Raw genomic sequence first — 17,415 nt, 5'->3', positions numbered from 1 at the left:
ACACATTTCAGAGAATTCACAACACAATTATAGTCACAACCATTTCAAACCCATTGCCACTTGCTTTAACAATGTAGCAAAAACATGGTTTGGGTGGTGGTTCATTCATCTTCACGGTATCCGCTTCTCCTCCCTCTGTGAGTGGTCCTTTCACGGTCCTACACAATAAACTCCGCAAAGCTTCAAAGGCTCTCACAAAGTGGGGCGATGGACAAACATACAAACTTCCATCACCCTTGAGGTAATCCCATGCCTCGATTAGCAATCGAGTCCCGCCCTCTCCGGCCTGGGGAAATTGTCTTGTGTAAGCTCTTGAAGCACAAGCTGCACCAACATTGCTCTTTGGAATGATCTATATCCCAGCTATGGTCCTGCCTCCTCCTATGGCATCATGAAGACGAATGCCATCACACGCTTTTGTCACGGCACCCAAGACACCTCCATATATAGGAGGAATGTACTATTTGTGTTGCATTCCGATGGAAGCATTGTTAGGTATTCAGATAAAACAAAACTAATGTACCGGTGAGGTCATGAACGGAGAAGCGCGGGTTCATTCATGTACATGGACTGCGCCAAGTGTTTTTCATCAGTCATTACGAGTCTTTACCACATTACACACCGCAACAAAGCCAAGTGATTACTTACATGGAGGCAAGAACAGCTTACTGCATGAGCCAAGCGATGTTCTCAACTGTGATGTTGGTCAGGAACCTGCCGATGTCGGAGATTATGCCGATGGTGAAGCAGAAGGTCCACTTCAGGACCATTCTCGGACCTGGCACTTTGCCAGCTTTGGTTCACGTCCCCCTATTTTCGTGGAACACAAATCAAGCCTACAATGAAATTAATTAGCATAAGCATACATCAAGCACACATATATGTAGCAGAAAAATGAGACTTCACATAGCAGCAAGAAATACGCAATAATCATTTGAGACTTATTCATGATTACAGAAAAATCAGATCTCCTTACTTACAAGCATGTCGAATTAGGTTCATCCAATACTAATGTACCACGTGGAAATTTTCAAAAGATTCAATTCGAGATCTACTCATACTATCATAAAGCCAGGCCGGGCCCCGAGGGGGGCGAACGGAGCGGCCGCCCCGGGCCCCCAGGTGCCAAGGGGCCCCTAATTCTGCTCTTAATTGGCCCAGTATGCCGATCTATTGCCTACTCCTGCGACCCTTTCCCTGATTTCCTCGCCTTCCTTCTGGCTACTGGTACGAACGAGGCAATCGATTAATAGAGCAGTTATTGCATGCGATTAATCTGGCGTGGTTATAAAGAATCTGATCTTGATTTCCTTCCTTAATCTTTGTGCAAAAAATGCTTTCCTTAATCCACAAGCTGAAACTTGTGCGCCTAATTTATGGGGAAAACAATACCAAGGGAAGTGACAATGCCACATACGGGCAAGAATAGATCAAGATCATGATGCTTGATATCCATGATCAGCACCAAGACTTCATGGGTGTTAGAATCATTACTGTGTAATCTAGATTATTGACTCTAGTGCAAGTGGGAGACTGAAGGAAATATGCCCTAGAGGCAATAATAAAGTTGTTATTTATATTTCCTTATATCATGATAAATGTTTATTATTCATGCTAGAATTGTATTAACCGGAAACTTAGTACATGTGTGAATACATAGACAAACAAAGTGTCACTAGTATGCTCTACTTGACTAGCTCATTGAACCAAAGATGGTTAAGTTTCCTAGCCATAGACATAAGTTGCCATTTGATTAACGGGATCACATCATTAGAGAATGATGTGATTGACTTGACCCATTCCGTTAGCTTAGCATTTGATTGTTTAGTATATTGTTATTGCTTTCTTCATGACATATACATGTTCATATGACTATGAGATTATGCAACTCCCAAATACCGGAGGAACACTTTGTGTGCTACCAAACGTCACAATGTAACTGGGTGATTATAAAGGTGCTCTACAGGTGTCTCCGATGGTACTTGTTGAGTTGGCATAGATCGAGATTAGGATTTGTCACTCCGATTGTCGGAGAGGTATCTCTGGGCCCTCTCGGTAATGCACATCACTATAAGCCTTGCAAGGAATGTAACTAATGAGTTAGTTGCGGGATGATGCATTACGGAACAAGTAAAGAGACTTGCCGGTAACGAGATTGAACTAGGTATTGAGATACGGACGATCGAATCTCGGGCAAGTAACATACCGATGACAAAGGGAACATCGTATGTTGTTATGCGGTTTGACCGATAAAGATCTTAGTAGAATATGTAGGAACCAATATGAGCATTCAGGTTCCGCTATTCGTTATTGACCGGAGATGAGTCTCGGTCATGTCTACATAGTTCTCGAACCCGTAGGGTCCGCACGCTTAAAGTTCGGTGACGATCGGTATTATGAGTTTATGTGTTTTGATGTACCGAAGGTAGCTCGGAGTCCCGGATATGATCACGAACATGACGAGGAGTCTCGAAATGGTTGAGACATAAAGATCGATATATTGGAAGCCTATATTTGGACATCGGAATAGTTCTGGGTGAAATCGGGATTTTACTGGAGTACCAGGAGGTTACCGGAACCCCCCGGTAAGTGTATGGGCCTTATTGGGCCATATTGGAGAGAGAGAGAGAGAGGAGACCAGGGCAGGCCGCGCACCCCCTCTCCCTCTGGTCCGAATTGGACTAGGAGGGGGCGGCGCCCCCCTTTCCTTCCTCCCTCTCTCCCCTTCCTTCTCTCCTAGTCCAACTAGGGAAGGGGGGGATCCTACTCCCGGTGGGAGTAGGATTCCTCCAGGGCGCGCCATAGAGGGCCGGCCCTCCCCCCTCCTCCACTCCTTTATATACGGGGGAGGGGAGCACCCCATAGACACAGAAGTTGATCATTGATCTTTTAGCCGTGTGCGGTGCCCCCCCTCCTCCATAATCCACCTCGGTCATATCGTAGCGGTGCTTAGGTGAAGCCCTGCGTCGTTAGCTTCATCATCACACCGTCGTGCTGATGGAACTCTCCCTGGAAGCTCTATTGGATCGTGAGTTCGTGGGACGTCATCGAGCTGAATGTGTGCAGATCACGGAGGTGTCGTACGTTCGGTACTAGGATCGGTCGATCGTGAAGACGTATGACTACATCAACCGCGTTGTCATAACGCTTCCGCTTACGGTCTATGAGAGTACGTGGACGACACTCTCCCCTCTCGTTGCTATGCATCACCATGATCTTGCGTGTACGTAGGAATTTTTTTAAAATTACTACGTTCCCCAACACTAGTGTGGGTGAGAGGCCATGGGGTTGTGATAGGATGTTGAAGAATGTGGCCTCTAAGATGTCCCCGTACTTGATAGTGAGCTATTTGTACTTACGACATGGAATTTATCTGTTTCAAAAAAAGATGGCATAATGTTATTTGTTTAACATTTTTTTATATTTTATATCTATTGGTCGCATGGCAGGTGATAGTTCTCAGGTGTACTACGCTATTGATGGTATCCTTGCCTTTCTTCATGGTTCTGTATTGAGATTGATACGTAACTATTTTATCTTCTATTATAAACATTGTCTTTTTCAAATCCAGTGAGCATTCCTTTAAAACAGTGTCCACTCACATCAGTGGACTGAATTCCAGTGTGATGCTTTGCTTTCAGATTTGCTAGCAAGAAATGCATATCCTATTTGTTTTTTGGCAGTTAGAGAGAACAACAAACAAGTGTACTTCAGTTGCTTCTGTTTGTAAAACAACTAGAATTTAATTAAAAACAACTAGAATGTAATTAAACACCACGCAACACTAGCATATGAAAGACTTAATAATCACATATCATGGTGAAAGGCATTACGAATTACAGTTTACAAGTGCGCTTTTGAATATATTATCATCTATTCCATAAGTTTGTACCCACTTTATAATTTGGCACAGTTGATTTGTCGATATCCAAAATGGATATACTTTTATCTATGACGACAATTTGTACCCACACCGTAGCCACTACAGAATTATACAACTTATAATTACGAGATCTTTATATGCCTATTTGACAATTTTCCTTTCAATAATCATAGGAAAAGAGGGAACAATCTATAGTATATGATATTAAAGAGTGTAAATAGTAGCTCTATTTTGTTCTACAAAAAGATCTCTTGGGATAAATTCATGTTGCATTAAGAAGTATCACACTGGAATTGACTTCTCAAATGACTCAATATATTATTAGATTAATTTGCAACTTATCAGAGACCTGCATGGAAGAATACATTATTGTCTCAATATTAGCTTGAGTATTATATAAAAAATATTTAGTAAAACGTAAGTAATAACATTATGTTCAAATATTTGTGTGTTACAAATATTATACATACAAACGATGATTAGTGAATGAAACATTTAAATATAAACCTATGTATTATATTAGACACGACTGAATATTCATATCAACAATATAAATTTTAAATTATGCATATGTAATTACATGGAAGTTGAAGATACAAATGTGCATATAATTATTGAGATGTTTGTATAATTAAAATAATATTTTGGAATTCTAATTTGACAAATATTTGTATTATTTTAAATTATACGAAGATTTTCGAAATATATAAATATTCTTTAAAATATATAAGTTTTTAAAAATAATACATGTACAGTTTTGAAAGTAAGTTATTCTTTTTGTATTGACAATATTTATAACAAGAATATTTAAACATTATTTTTCTAACCGAGATCATAATTTAGATACTGCCGACAAATTTCTAAAAAAATGAAAAGTGCAAAATGGGCTGCACTGATCATATACCATTTGAGGTGACAGGCCAACGTGCTTTAAGGTAAGGATATAAGATATAGTTATCCTTGTAGTTCTGTGGGTCGCGAGTTCGAATGCCGGCCCGTCTGATCGATATTTCTCATTTTCTTTCTCTTATACTGTTCACTGACATATGGGATCTCACTTGGGCTTTGCTGTGTGATTAAAAAAATGAGAAGATATATAAGAAAACATTTACTCCAAGTCACTGACATGTGGGCCATTGTCACACAGGCAAGCTGTACGCTCGGATATGGTAGAAAGCACTATATTTGCACCACAAACCAAGTTAGATGACCACAAATCCGTATATTACAAGTTTAAGTACCAAACTGAATATCCAACGCAAGTTTTATGTCGCCAATGATATTACCTCTTATATATATGGTGATTCTAGAGGCAACTCCTTAGAGAGGGATTTGCAAGTTACAAGGTTATTACTTAGTATTGTTTACAAGTTATCAATAGTATGAGATCTCCAAACTTAATAAAGTTTATTTTCTCTGTCCTGCCGGAGATTCAAGTCAAGAAGCGGAACTCTGTGAGGTCCTATTTTGCCACAAGTCGAACGGAGATGCACACAATTTAGCTAAGGCGTAATGTTTTCTTCCTGCTTGTCATCACAATTATCTTATGAATGCTCCACACTTTATTAGGTCAAGTTAACAGGAATAAAATGTTCACTAAATTATTAGTTACCACTATTCATTTATGGCAGATGACTCCATTGCAGTGGACACTACAAGATTGATCGTGCTTCGCCTTAAGTACCAGTTGGCCACCAATTTTGGCAGGCAATTTTCCATTTTCTGCTCCCAAGTAGTAAAACCTTTAGGAGTTCACGCACAATATATATCTGCTCTAAAAATAACTATTTTTTTACAACAGTTGGACCCCATAAACATATTTTTTAGTGACTTTGACAAAATGACAAACATTGGAGTGTTATACTTAGACTGAATGCCACGTTAGTACACAAATGAGCTAAATAAATCGAGTATTTTTTTTCTTCACTTCCACACTGTTCGTTCCGTGACGTATTTTGACAATACTAAGATGATCAATGATCATGATTGTTATTAGTATTATGCTAGTGGTATATATGGCACAGATTTATATTGTCGGATACATATTTTTGTTTGGCTGGCTATTCAAAACATACTGATATAAAATAATGTTTCCAAGTACCAATAATTAATCAATAACTAGCAAGATGCCCATGCGTTGCACGAAACATCAAGATGCATTTGTATGAGTAGTTTATCTTGTGGGAGAAAAGGATAAACGAGGGAAGACTTTATTTGCAAATGTCGACAGGGGTGTGGGTATCTATTTGCAAAATTGCCATAGTTTTTTTCCTATCTGTTGAATATAAATCGAATAGCCTATATTGCAGGATGGTGGGCACATCATCATCATCAACTCTGTTTTTTTATAAGAGTAGAGATACGTGCATCATTATCACTGTGGAGGATTTTATGGTATACAATCAAAGTGTCATACGTAGGTTCCTTTTGAATTATAAAAAGTTATTCTAGACGCAACTCCTTAGAGATGGATTTGCAAATTAGTACAAGGTTATTTACGTATTATTTACAAGTTATTAATGGTATGAGGTCTCCAAACTTAAGAAAGTTTATTATCTACCCCTCAAAAAAGGTTTTATTATCTCTCTCCTGCGGGAGATTCAAGTCAAGAAGCAGAACTCCATGAGGTCCTATTTTGCCAAAAGTCGAATGGAGATGCGCACAATTTAGCTAAGGCGTAATGTTTTCTTCATGTTTGTCGTCATAATTATCTTCTGAACTCTCCACTCTTTATTATCTTGCTTTTGATGTTTTATCTTATTTTTGAGAACTGTGTTTTTTGAGTTAAAATAAAGGCAATTTTTCCGATAGAAAAAGAGTGGCCTATGTGGTAATATCCTATTTGACACATTATGCGTCAAACTGTCGATCTTTCGCACACGAGCTGGTGATCGAGCGGTGACGTGGGTGGGCCTGTTAACGTGTTGCAGCATTTTTCGGTTTTGCGAATCTTCTAGAGTTTTCCAGCCGTTTTTATTCTTGTTTTGAGAACCTTCTAGAAGGTTCCTAAACCGGTTTTTACATTTCCTTTTAGTTTCTTTCATTTTTCTATTTTTAGTTTTGTTTCTTTTTCCTTTTTACATTAGTTAAAAAATATTTTTCAAGTTTGTTTGTCAACGGAAGTTCGGAAATTTAAAAAATGTTTCCCATTTTTCAAAATTTGTTCGTGATTCAAAATTTATTAGGCTGTTTTATATTTTTGTGAAAATTTCTGTTCTTGCTTTCAAATTTTGTTCTAGATTTCCAAAAATTATTTGCATTCAAAAAAATGTCCGTGTTTCCGAATTTGTTTTGGAATTTCAGAAAATGTTACCGTTTCAAAAAAATGTTCATATTCTCAATTTTATTTCTATGTTTCAAAATATGTCCACTTTTCCAAAAATTGTTCATTTTTGAAAAATCATTTGTGTTTTCAAATTTTGCTCAGTAGTTCCCTAAATTTTTTGCATTTTTTGTTTGCGTTCCTAAATTTTGTTCTGAATTTCAAAAAATGTATTCGTTCCATAAATTGTTGTGTTTCTTTTTTTAGGAATTTCAGAAAAATTTCCTGTTTCGAAACGAATGTTTGCGCTCTGAATTTTTTTCTGGATTATAAAAATTTCACATTTTGAATAAAAAATCGTGATTGTGAAAAAAGGTTCATATCCATAAAAAATGTTCAATTTTAGAAAAATGTCCGTGTTTTGAAAAATGTTATGATTTTTTAATTTTTTTTCATAGATATGAAAAGTGTTCACGTTTCATGTAGCTTTCACATTTTTGTTAAAAAATGTTGGACCTTTGAAATTTCAAAAACAATCGGATCTGCGTTGTAGTTGGTCATTAATGCTCTCCGCTGCTATATGGTCAACAGCGCGAGCTAGTTCAACTGGCCAGCAGGTCATCGTCTTCTGCGAGACGTCTTAGGCCAAGTCCACCGCGCGACCCTATTCTGTCCGGCCCCGTCCGTTTGGGGTAAAACAGACAAACGAGGCGGCCCGGCGCGCGGGAGCAAACAGACTTTTGTCCGTTTTGTGTCCGTTTTCGACCCATCCGCGGCCCAAATTTGCGTCGCTTTTGGGGTGAAACGGACACCACACGGACGCGCGGGTCGTCTGCGTGTGTCCTCCTCTGGCCCGCCCATCGGTGGCACAGGGCGGGCCTTTTTCTATCCGCCCCCTCCCTTCCTCCGGCTGCACCCCCTCCACTCTTCCCCTCCCTACCGCCGCCGCCGCCGCTGCCATTGCAGCCGTGCAGTTCGGACGCGAGCTCGCCCAGCCCCTTCCCCTCAGCGTCGCTGAGCTACCCAACTACGGCCACCTGGTTTGCACACCCGTCGGCCGAATTTGGGGCGAATCCGATCGGTCTTGAGCTCGCCCGAATGTGGGAGGCCGGGCCGCGCCATGGACTGGCCAGGCACCTCGCCGGAAGGCCCTGGCAGGGCCGCAAGGCCACATGCAGGCAGTGGCTCCTCCTCTCACCGCTCGCATCTGCACCGTCGGTGGTCCGCCAGCAGATACACGAATGGCGGTCGGCCGGGCTTGATGCTTGCCCAAAAGCTCGCTGGCGCATCGTTGCCACTCATTAAGTGCGACCACTGCCCTAACCCAACTCAAGGGAGCAGTTATGGAAGTTGGGTATCTTCTAAAATGTATTCTTGTGGTTCTTGTTTTCTTTGGTCTTGCTTTACTAGTTAAAATGTGATGATGTATTTTTCATGTACCAAAAATAAATGATGAAACAAAGTTAAGGACTTGCAAAGAAATAATACGCGGACAGGATGCGGCCGCGCGCTGGGCGCATGGCCACCGCATCCTAGGACAGGCCCGGACACGACCCCATCACCCTAGCCAAACAGATAGAATCCGGACAAAACGGGCGTCCATTTGAGGTCGCGCGGTGGAGTTGGCCTTAGATTCGATCCGTCAGGGGAGCAATATAGTACTCCCTCCGTTCCAAAATAGATGACTCAACTTTGTACTAATTTTAGTACAAAGTTGGGTCATTTATTTTGGAACGGAGGGAGTATATTTTTGCATTGCTAACGTACTAGTCTCGCTCGCTCTACCTTGCATCGCTAAAGTTGTAAGTAGAATGTGCGTTCAGCCGACAATCTGCCGCAAAGAGCGGCAGATAGGAGCTCCCGCCTATGTGGGCTAAATCCAGACAAACTTGGAGAAAGAAACATGTTAAATGGGCCGGAGAATCTAATGCACCTCGTAACGGTCCAGCCCACACGCTCACCATCACAGTCCATCACCGAGTTTCTCTCTCTCTCTCTCTCGCCGGAGCCCCGCGGAAGAAAAAGAAATCTCTCGCCGGGGAGGGGGCAAACACAGCCGCTCCCCTCCCCGCCGTCGACGCTTCTCGAAGACCCTTGTGACGGCGAGGATTTCTGGGACAGGCACGGCGACCCTTCGCCGGAGCTCGCAGGGGCGCAGCAGCCTTGGTACATACATCTCGCCTCGTCTCATCGATCCGCCGTCGATTTCAGATTAATATCGCAGTGCTTCTTGCTGCAACCCACTCAATCAATATCGTGGCTGATTAATTTAATTTAATTTTATTTCTGCACATGTTTCTATATGTGGCGGAACAGAGAAGAGAGGGCACTTCTCTTCTTCTTCTTCAGATGTGCGGCTCAGCCAAAATTTGTGTCAGGTACCGAAACAACCCGTGCTCATTAAGTATACTTGATTAATGAAATAGTGACGGGAAATACGTACTAGCAATCACATTGTGGTGCTCAGTCTTAGGTTCCCAGTCGTCGCTCAGGCGTGCAACGATAGGGGCAGGGTTATAGTGTTAGTTTCAGAGGCAGGGAATCGGATAGACTGATGACATGAGATGCATTCTTGGTGATGATACTGGCCTTAATTTGAGAGGATTACTGCATCTCCCTTCTAATTGACAGTACCAGTTAACGCTAGGAACTGATCAATTATTACAGTTTATGTATAAGTATCACAATGAGCTAACAACATCACATCACCATGATAGTACGCAAGTTATGGTAGCTAATAAGATCAAAGTATGAGCATATATAAGCTGACTTATTACAACGTAAACTTATTACGTAAAGTTGACAGTGAACAAGTTGTGGTAGATTGTAAGATAGAAGTATGACCATGTAGGGTGGCATATTACAACTTAAACTCATAGCTCCCTCTGGTAAGCACATAATTGTGTTGATGGCCAGTCTTATGTCTTCAAAGTTCAGGCCATGTTCACGCAATCCGAAACCATTTACCAACTTTACCCCATTTCACCAGAATAGCAGTTGTGAATCCAATGCCAAAGCCCAACCCAGCAAAGAGAAACAAGATAATATCAACATGATCATAGCATATATTTACTTGCGCCTCATTTGGATTACTAGAATTTCCACATGGTTTGGACAAAGGCAGTCCACAGAGCCCCACATTCCCTTTATATGAGTTGTTCTCAAACGTTGCAAATTGGCGTGATTGTGGTATCCTTCCATGCAGCTTGTTTTCAGATAAGTTCAGGGTAGCAAGAAATGTTAAATTTGTTAGTTCTTGTGGAATCTCTCCAGAAAGCTCATTCGAGGACAAGTCTAGTGATTCCAATTGACGCATCTCAGCCATTTGTGGTGGAATCTTTCCCGTAAATGCATTATGTGACATGTTCAATGTATGCAGCGAAATTAGCTTCCCAGTTGTTTCAGGAATTTGACTATCAAATGCATTATTTGAGAAGTCAATTGCGGTTAAGGTAGTCAAGACTTTTTCAAATGCCATGTATTGCCCTTTGTATGTGATTGCAACGGTATCATGGTAGTATACATCTCTGTATGGGATCTGGTGAGTTAAAGTACTTCCTGTGTCATTGAACTTGGCCATCATAGATGTCAACCTCTGAAACCATTGTGGATGCAAATTGCCATGGAAGTTGTTTGAGGATATATCAACGATTCGTAACTTTGGGAAGTATTCCTCAAATTTGCTATCTCTGGAAGTATAAGGAAGCGACCCATAGAACTGATTGGATCTTAAAATAAGGACATATAGATTGGAAAGCCTACTCAACCAAGATGGAAAATTGTCAATCATCTGATTATTTCCAACATCAAGGACCTCCAGGTCAGCGCAGTTGGAAAGAGACCTAGGCAGCTGCCCCTGAATCTTATTGTCATGTAAATCTATTGTCTGGAGATTACAGTGCTCATTAACATTATCAGGCAATGTTCCTTCAAAGTGGTTCTCTCTCAAATTTAATATAGCCAAGTGACCATCTTCCATTAGACATGATGGTATCAGCCCACTGAAGTTGTTATATGACAGGTCAAGGACTTCAAGTTTGCTTGCTTTGCAGATGGAATGTGATATGTGGCCACTTAGCTTATTTCTGGACAATTTGAGGTAAACTGTTTGGCTAAGGTAAACAGTGAAGTTTGACATAATAGAAGAGAATCTATTGTTGGAATAATCCAAAACTTGAGGCAAACTCCATACTGTTGCCAACATGTTTGGCATTGGGATCTGGCCTTGGAGTCTATTGAAACTCACATCAAGAGATTCCAAACGACTATTTGGGAGAACATATGAAGTAAGTTGCATATCTGTGAATTTGTTGTGTGAAAGATTCAGACTTATAAGGCCATCATCCCATGTCTCCAATATCCATTTGGGTATAATCCCGTCTATTACGTTGCATGAAAGGTCCAATATTTGGACATGATTAAGATGCATCAAGAATCTTGGAATTGTTGTCATGTTGCAAGACATAAGTCCTAACATCAAGAGTTTAGGTAGTACGGGCATGGTGGGTTCACTGCCTTCGCTGTCCAGGACATACAACTTGTTGTTTGAGAGATCCAGGTTATAAAGTTTTCTTAACTTCCAAAGCGAAATCAATTGTACTAAACCTGTTAAGTTGTTTGTGTGAAGATCCAGGTCCACCAAACTTCTGAGTTCAAAGAATGATGCAGGGATCTGTCCACTAATTTGATTTTCACTCAAAGAAACAATTCTCATGCGTGAATATGTTGTATCAAACTCTTGTATTGGTCCAGAAAGCTTGTTTAGTGAAAGATCCAACTGTAACATGGCTGGAGATGTGAATAGATATGTTGGAATCTCTCCTGCAAATACAGTTTAGCTCTTAAGTAGTGAAGTTGACAAAATGAATATTTGCAAAAAAATAAACCAAGAGCGGTGATATGTTTTCTAGAGAACCTTAAGCATACAAAGCTAACCTTGTTATCTCTGAAAGATTTACCAATGTTTGAGACGACAATCTTCAAAGGCCAAATGTTTTAACTAGTGCTAGGAATTAGAGTGGCTATGCCTTAAAGAAATTTTCTTGTATAATTGTTTCTAGTATGTGTCCCTAAGAGTGCATGTTGTATTGGAACTTAGATGAATACACTAACAAGGAGGAGAAGATATATTTTCGTATAGTTGTTTTCTTAATCAAGATTGTTATGGATGCAAATTTTCTCTATTGATAGCCCAAGGGGCATATATATATTACACAAGACTGCTTGGTGTACAAGGAAAGAAAACATAGCTTAATAGGACTCCTACACCTAGTACTAATACTCCTTAACAAAGATCATGATTAACCGAATATTTCCACATTGTATAAAATTAGAATATCAGCACACACATTGTATGGAATAGCCTGGAAAGCATCTCTGAGAATTATTAACAAATTTTTGTAGAATTTCATTTATCTTTTCTCGATAGTTTTACTTTAGAAATCCTGACCTATATGTTTTTTAATGTTCTTATTAGGTACTGGAAAGAAGTGTTAATGAAAGCACTATTATCTTTTAGTAAAAATAGCAAGACTCATACTTGGGGTATATGGCAAGGTAAATAAACATGATATCCATTAAATTAGCAGTAAAAAATCATATGGCAAGGTAATGATATCTACAACCTTGGAGTTGTTGTCCCCTTTTTATGTTGGATAGGTAGTGTGGTAGTTGACACTGATTTTTAATCACATTGTTCTCCTTTTCTTTTTTATACAGAATTTTCATGTGGATCAAAATTAAGGTCATAATAAGTTATAGGTTTAGTAATATAGTTGGTTGCACAAATTTAAATTATCAATTCACACTATTTCCTTTTTTAGTAGATAGTGAATTTCGTTTGGATAAAAATAGAAGGCAGAAATCAGTTATAGGTTCTAATTGTAGTAGCTTGCACAAACTTCTTTTTTCTCTTTTGATCTTCTGCACTGTTTTTGTTTGTAAGGGTGATTGATGACATGCTTAGGGATTCTAAAGTCATTTGCTAACAATAGCATATGGTATCTATTTATTTATACTCAAAATTTAGCACAGTTCTCATAAGAGTTTGATCTTATGTGTTATTGGTACTATTCCTCACCAGTTTACCATCGGTTAGGAGCAAATATCATAGTTATTGTTCATGGCAAAGAGATGCATGTGTTGATTTTTGTTATTTGTTTTTATTCTATCCACGATGTAAATAATTAGGTTGTGAATTGAATCTTACCTCTAAGATCATTCTGCGAAAGATCCAGATAAATCAGTTGAGTCAAGTTCATAATTGTACTTGGTATTCTGCCAGAAAACCTGCAGGCTGTTAATACTAATACTGTCAATTTGCTGAGATGTCCAAAATCTGTTGTTATTGGACCTGATAATTCACTATAAGAAATTTCCAATCTTCTTAGTTTCTTGAGATTGCCAATCGAAGATGGTATTGTCCCAGAGAAGGCACTATCAGAGATTCTCAATGAAGTCAACTTGTTGAGGTTTCCAATTGATGATGGTATTTGTCCAACAAAGCCACATTCAGTAATCTCCAAACTTGTCAAGTTGGTGAGGTTTCCAATCATCGGGGGCATTATCTTGGAGGAATAGCAATCAGAGAGGTGCAAGCTTGTCAAGTTCTTAAGGCTTCTAATCCATGAGAAAAATGGTCCTAACTCTCCTGAAAATTGAGCAAAAGAGAGCTGCAAAATTTGCAAGGAGTTGATCTTGTTGAACAATAAATCAGTTGGCTCCATAGAAATTGATCTTCCAGCAAAACCTAGCTCCCTCAGAGACAGGAGATTGCTAAAAGAGCTCAGCCTGACACCAGAGAAATTAGTGGACTGCAGGCACAAAGTCTCCAAAGAAGCCCCACTTGGAAATTCTGGTAAATACCCTAAGAGTTGTTTGTTGTGTGACACATCAAGGACTCTTATATTCTTGAGTTGAAATATTGTCTGAGGAAACCAACCACTGAAATTGTTATAGCTGAGTTGAAGAACACTTAAATTGAGAAAATCCGTGAAGAATTCAGGAACTGCACCAGAAATTCCACCGTTAAGCTTGAGGTTGACCACAGTAAGGGATCGAAGACTTGACAGAGAGGTGTGGATTGGACCATGGAGTTGGCAGTACACCATGCTAAGAATCTGAATATGGGGGACAGCTATACCTAGACCACTGCTCCACCCCTCTCCGCTACTAGATATGTCCACTCCATCAAGGTACAACTCCCTCAGATTGGTGAGGTTTGCCAGTAAGATCTCAAAGCTGGGCTCTCGTAACACCAGAAAGTTGTAGCCATCCAAGATAGAATAGATATTTGTGATTTCATCAGATTCAATATTATGCAGTGAAGAAAGATCCAATGATACGAGGTTCGTGAGTTTGCCGATGGGGAGAGGAATCTGACCGTAGAAGCCTGAATAAGAAAGATTGAGGTGAGTGAGCTTGGATAGCCTCTCGAAACCAACTGCCGGAATGTGAGATCCACCAAAATCGTTCATGCTGAGGTCGAGGTAGCGTAGGGAGGTGAGGTTGAAGAGCGCGGCATGGCACCTGTAGCTGTAGAGGCCACGGCCGCCGAGGTCAAGAACGGTGACGCTGCCGCCTCCGCCAGATACGCCATCATCACAGCGAACGCCCTCCCAGCTGCAGCAGTCGGTACCAGGTTGCCATGATGGCAGGGTGGTGGTGGAGTAGTCGAAGATGAAGGACTGCTTTAGTTCGAGAAGTGCTGCAGCCTGGTCTGGATGGCAGTAAGAAGAATCTCTTGTATTACCATGGCCGTGGCCATGAGAAGATGTGGCTAGCCAGAATAGTTGGATCACTATGAATAGAGGAAGTAGGTGTGTAGCATGAGGCATCGGTTCGTTTCCGAACTGCAACCAGGCTCCTGAGAATGATATAGAACATAGCACCATCTCTCTTTGCAAGAAGCCAGAGTGTTCATTTTCTTGTTCTGAAACGCATGTGTTTGTTTTTCCTAAAGTGGGCCAACAGATGTTGTGCCATCCTGCAGTAATGTTATTAATCATGATGTTGATGACTTTGAACTCTGACCAAGTCTTCGGTCTCAAGCTTCAAAGATCAGTTCAGAATTAATATGACGTGTTTGTTTTCTTCTTAGAAGGACGTGTTTGTTTTTCTTAACGAGAGCCAATAATGGTGTCATGGTGGAAGAACACTCCTAACGACCGAATCTGATGACTTTGAGGCCAAGCCACTACAGCCAAGTCTTGAGTCTCGCGCTTTAGAGATCAAGTCAGAATTTCTGACGGGCTAAGAGGGCGTACAGGTCAGTACATATTTTTCTTATGAGAGCCCAGTCCAATGTTGAGTGACAGATAATTATAATAAAGCGCATGTGAAGAATTTAGGGGATCTCTTGGATTATCTTCTTGGCCTCAACATCAAGTTGTTGGGTTGCATATATAAAAATACCTACAGCATCTCATTTTCCTTGACATCGCAGATTGTTTTCTCTGCCAAGAGCCCAAGACTGACTAGCTTTCAGAACAATGGCATTTTCAACTGGAAGCCCATGATTTTGATATCTGGAGACTTGCAGTAAAAAAAGGAAAACGTGATACTGCCATTCAGAATCAGCGTAAATTGCATGTTCATTTCTGTTAACCAATATTGTTCAGGTTATTTTTAAAATCAAGCAGAACAACTTATTACAATCACATCCAGCATAATTCAATCAGAATGGTATGTTTGGCCGCATCAACTATTCGATCAGACACTGGAATGCAAATTACACTATGTCTCCATGTTTTGTCGGGATTATGGTAATTATGGATTTATGGTAGTTTGGCATTCCTTGGCGTGATGAGCCTTCAACTGGAGACGGAAGCTTCCGTTATAGGCATTCTTCTCAAGCATCTATCATAAAAAATATAAAAACAGAGAAATGCAGCATAAGTCTTTTATGTAAAGAAAATGGCTATATGCCTGTCCGTTTGGTTTTAGCAATCTCCATTGGCATGATGTTGATATAGAATGACGAAAAAACAGTTAGCATGATGCTAACATGATTTATACCCCTGGCACCCTCCATTTTCTTTGATTTCAGTATTGTGTGGACGAATATCACAAATGCTCCGAGGAATGTGTATAAACTAGACTTGTACCATGGAGCACAATCCCTTTATGGAGTAGGTTCCTCTCGACATCAACGGGAAAAAAAAAGTTCCTCTTGAATCGAATCGGTAGCAGAGGGCAGTACAAGATCGAAGCCACTGATCTGTGTACTAAGCTCACATCTTCAGTCAGGGAATGTGGAAGAAGATGCTGAACGCCATTAACTGGGAGGGTCTTGCAGCTCTGCAATTGGAACGTGAAGGTGAAGCACGCACTGGTGCAGCATTACATGAACAGATGTACATATTACATGCAGGGGCCAGCCGGCCAGAGCAGTAGTTTGTACGTGAACAAGATGGATCCTTGTGCATTTGCTCAAGTTCAGCAGAGTGATCATTTCAGGCTTGACTCCAACAAAAGCGAACTTTCTGAGTTCAGTTTTCCAATGTTGTTACCCAAACACGACAGTTTCAAAATGTTGCCAGTAGCGCGCGCGCACGCCTGTTGTCTATGTCGTGTCCAGCCCGCACACCCTCTCACGGGCTTAACCTGGCCACAAATGACCTGTGTACGCGCACCATTACCTGGGCCCTCGCCGATGCCTCGCAAGAAAGAAGAAGGGAAAAAAAATGTCTCTCAGCAGAGTGCGGTGAAAAAAACAGGCGTGCCCGCGTCCTTCCTCGCCGTCGACGACGATGACGGCAACGGCATCCACATCCGCGGCACTATCAGGCTGCCCGGCGACCTGTGACGGCGACGATATTTACTCCAGGTACGGCGACCCCTCGCCGGAGCTCCCTGAGGTGCCGCGGCCTTGTACGGGATCGGATCCCACGAGGTAAATATATCTTGTCTCGTCTCATCTGCTAAGGATTTCAGTTTGGGCACGGTCCTCTAGCCGCAACCCTGTTAATCAATATCGTGGCTGATTAATTTAGGTTCAGCAAGTACAAGGCAGCAGTAGTTCAGAGCTCGGCCAAAATCTGTTTCAGTTCAGGTACCCAACCAACTGATGCAGCCATGTCATTTGGTGCCATATTTTAGCATCATGTGCGACATCATGATTATTTTGTTACAGAGTGGTGTTCCGTGAAGCACTGAATATCGCAGCTCGTTTTCACAATATGATCAATTTGGGTTGTAGCTCATTATCCCGCATCACGGTAAACAATCACAGATCAATTTCAGAGATGCGACCCAAACTGTGTTTTTGCAG

General features: G+C 40.9%; 1 protein-coding gene across 2 annotated transcripts; it reads right to left on the bottom strand.

Annotated features, from left to right (window-relative positions):
- Nucleotides 1–9,771: 9,771 nt before the first annotated feature.
- Nucleotides 9,772–15,076, bottom strand: LOC125546258 (receptor-like protein 7). Of its 2 annotated transcripts, XM_048710470.1 has the most exons (3): nt 14,673–15,076; nt 13,354–14,535; nt 9,773–11,966 (listed from the first exon to the last, which is right to left on the bottom strand). In XM_048710470.1, exons 1-3 carry the CDS (start codon nt 14,743–14,745, stop codon nt 10,090–10,092), a joined length of 3,132 nt encoding a protein of 1,043 aa, XP_048566427.1. In that variant the 5' UTR covers nt 14,746–15,076; the 3' UTR covers nt 9,773–10,089. The 2 variants fall into 2 exon arrangements, with proteins under 2 accessions (XP_048566426.1, XP_048566427.1); XM_048710469.1 differs by having other exon boundaries at nt 9,772–11,966; nt 13,354–15,076.
- Nucleotides 15,077–17,415: the final 2,339 nt, after the last annotated feature.

This window comes from Triticum urartu, chromosome 3, assembly GCF_003073215.2.
Source record: "Triticum urartu cultivar G1812 chromosome 3, Tu2.1, whole genome shotgun sequence".
In the NCBI taxonomy this organism is placed as follows: Eukaryota; Viridiplantae; Streptophyta; class Magnoliopsida; order Poales; family Poaceae; genus Triticum; species Triticum urartu.
Note: the sequence above shows the minus strand (reverse complement) of the source record. Positions and strands in the feature narration are given on the sequence as shown.

Bases quoted from the DNA above. Each gene is read 5' to 3' on its own strand.
- LOC125546258 (XM_048710469.1), bottom strand. From the start codon at position 15,037: ATGGTGCTATGTTCTATATCATTCTCAGGAGCCTGGTTGCAGTTCGGA. The intron at 11,967-13,353 runs GTAAGATTCAAT...CTGTATTTGCAG, and splicing joins TTCGCAGAATGATCTTAGAG to GAGAGATTCCAACATATCTA.